The following is a 2672-nucleotide window of genomic DNA, read 5'->3' on the forward strand; positions in this document are numbered from 1 at the left end:
TGTTATACCCAGTCATATATAGAATATTCATCCTGCCAAAAATATTTAGTATACATACAAATATATATTCGAATATGGTGACAATAAAAATTCATATGCTAGACGATTTTGACTTTAATAACGTTATTCTGAAAAACTCTTTCCATAATTAAGACAAGTGGAAGAATATGAATGGCGTCTCTTCAATTAACCATTCATAGACCCTTTTTTCCCTCTTACTATTCTCTCTAGCTCTCTTACCATTTCAAACAATTTCTGCACTGTTCCAAGGAAAGAATTTGTCCATTTCAAGAAATTTCTTCCTTGTTCGAATATTCTGTCCATTATTGTCTAACGTTCTGCCATTTTTTCTTTTATTTTCTTTATGAAAAATAAAATAAACAAGATTATCTGATCGTCCCTACTAACCACGCCAAAGGTTGACTATGAATAATTCAATCCCTGCAATAACTCGAAAGAAAATCTGGTTCGTATTTTTGGTCATATTTATTTCCTGGTATATATTGCTTTATGTTATTGATTGGTCTTCTCTCCCCGGATTTGCATCAATATCCCACCACCAACCAAATTCTGTAGTATATTTAGGTTCAGATTCTATTCAAAATGTTAGTACAATTTCCCATGTCAATGATACGTCGAAAAAAGCTACAGTTTATGCAGAGAAAGAAGAAAATTCTGTCAAGATCTTGTTTACACGTGAAGATGCAGTCGAGGATCTTGCCGGACTTCAAAAAGAATTGGAACCAGTAGTGCACCAAGACGATAAATATGCCTATAAAGATCAAGAAAAAGGGGCCGAAAGTGGAAGGAAATTGAATCCATGTACGGGTCGATATATTTATATTCATGATCTGCCAAGTAGATTCAATGATGATTTGCTTAAGCAATGCAAATTATTGAACAAATGGACTGATATGTGCCAATATTTCGTGAATATGGGGCTAGGCCAGGCTCTTGGAAACCCTCAGAAGATTTTCTTAAGCACTGGCTGGTTTGTGACTGATCAATTCTCACTAGAAGTTATAATCCATAACAGAATGAAACAGTATAAATGCCTAACAAATGACTCGACTCAGGCTGCGGCCATCTACATCCCATACTACGCGGGGCTTGACATTGCACGCCACCTGTGGGATTCTTACAACACTTCTGTAAAAGATTCAGATGCGGTTCAGTTGGTAAAATGGCTAAGGGAAAAACCAGAGTGGAATGCTATGGGGGGAATGGATCATTTCCTGGTTGCAGGTAGAATTACTTGGGATTTCAGAAGAGTAACTGATGAGGACAATGCTTGGGGAAACAAGCTTATGTTGTTGCCTGAATCTCAGAACATGACAATGTTAACAATCGAGTCGAGCCCTTGGAACAAGAATGATTTTGGGATAACTTATCCGACTTACTTCCATCCATCAAGTGATGATCAAGTTTTTCAATGGCAAAACAAAATGAGACGGACTAAAAGGCGTACCTTGTTTGCGTTTGCCGGTGCACCACGTCCAAAAATGGATGATTCAATCAGGAGTGAAATCATGCAGCAATGCACATCCTCAAGGCGGAAATGCAGATTGCTGGAATGCAAGAACAGCAACGGCAGAAACAAATGCATTAAACCAGTTAACGTGATGAAATTGTTTCAAAACTCAGTTTTCTGCTTACAGCCTCCTGGGGATTCATTCACGAGGCGATCAACATTCGACTCAATCTTGGCCGGTTGTATTCCGGTTTTCTTCAGTCCAGCTTCTGCCTATGTTCAATATCTATGGCACCTGCCAAAAGATTACACTACGTACTCGGTTCTCATACCAGAAGACGACGTAAAAAATAACAACATAAGAATTGAGCAAGTTTTATCACGAATTCCACGAAAAAAGGTGTCAGAAATGAGGGAGGAGGTAATAAAGCTGATTCCTAAGGTGATTTATGCAGATCCAAGGGCTAGATTAAAGACAGTTGAAGATGCATTTGACTTAACAATAAAAGGAGTTCTTGAAAGAGTGAAGAAATTGAGAGAGATTAGAGAGGGTAGGAATTCTAGTAATGATTTTGATCAAGAAAATAGTTGGAAGTACTATACATTTGGAACAACCCAAGAGCATGAGTGGGATCATTTCTTCTTGAGAACCAATAGGGCTGGGAATTAATTAATATATACAGATAGTTACAGCGGATACAACAATAGAGCTCTTTTCTTCGTGAATACTGTCTAGTATTGTACAATCCACCTTACCAAACAAGTCAAAATGTGAACTAGTAAACCGTTTGTTATTTGCAACCAAGACGTGGTTGTGCAAATTTGATTAAATTAGAACCTGAGATACGAAAAAAGTGCTTGTTCATGGACATGATTTGGTATTTTACCTTAGTAAATCTGTTAAGATATTGATTCAAGTTGAGCATGTCATGGTGATGGTGGTTTGCCAATGAGAAAAAAGAAACGATCTTTACTTTGTTCTTCTGTCATTCTTCATAACACACAATTTACAAGCACGTCAAACTCACACACTTCTTGGAGAATGTAAAATGAATCCACCACTTCTATAGAATATTTCCATTATCATGAAGCACATTTCCGATCCCCCAATATACAGAACGGGCATCATGACCCTTTTTTTGCAATTGCACACGAGAACAATTCCTAAATGCAAAACTTCCTCAATTCACAAGTTTTAGAG

General features: G+C 37.3%; 1 protein-coding gene across 1 annotated transcript; it reads left to right on the forward strand.

Moving 5' to 3' along the window:
- The first annotated feature begins 425 nt into the window (after positions 1–425).
- LOC111369073 (xyloglucan galactosyltransferase KATAMARI1 homolog) lies at positions 426–2141 on the forward strand. Its single transcript, XM_022990558.1, has one exon. The coding sequence runs from the start codon at positions 426–428 to the stop codon at positions 2139–2141; it is 1716 nt and encodes a 571-aa protein (XP_022846326.1).
- Positions 2142–2672: the final 531 nt, after the last annotated feature.

The sequence above is a fragment of the Olea europaea genome, chromosome 20, assembly GCF_002742605.1.
Source record: "Olea europaea var. sylvestris chromosome 20, O_europaea_v1, whole genome shotgun sequence".
Taxonomy (NCBI): domain Eukaryota; kingdom Viridiplantae; phylum Streptophyta; class Magnoliopsida; order Lamiales; family Oleaceae; genus Olea; species Olea europaea.

What these genes read in the sequence shown, in the direction of transcription:
- LOC111369073 (XM_022990558.1), top strand. Translation starts at nt 426, where the DNA reads ATGAATAATTCAATCCCTGCAATAACTCGAAAGAAAATCTGGTTCGTA.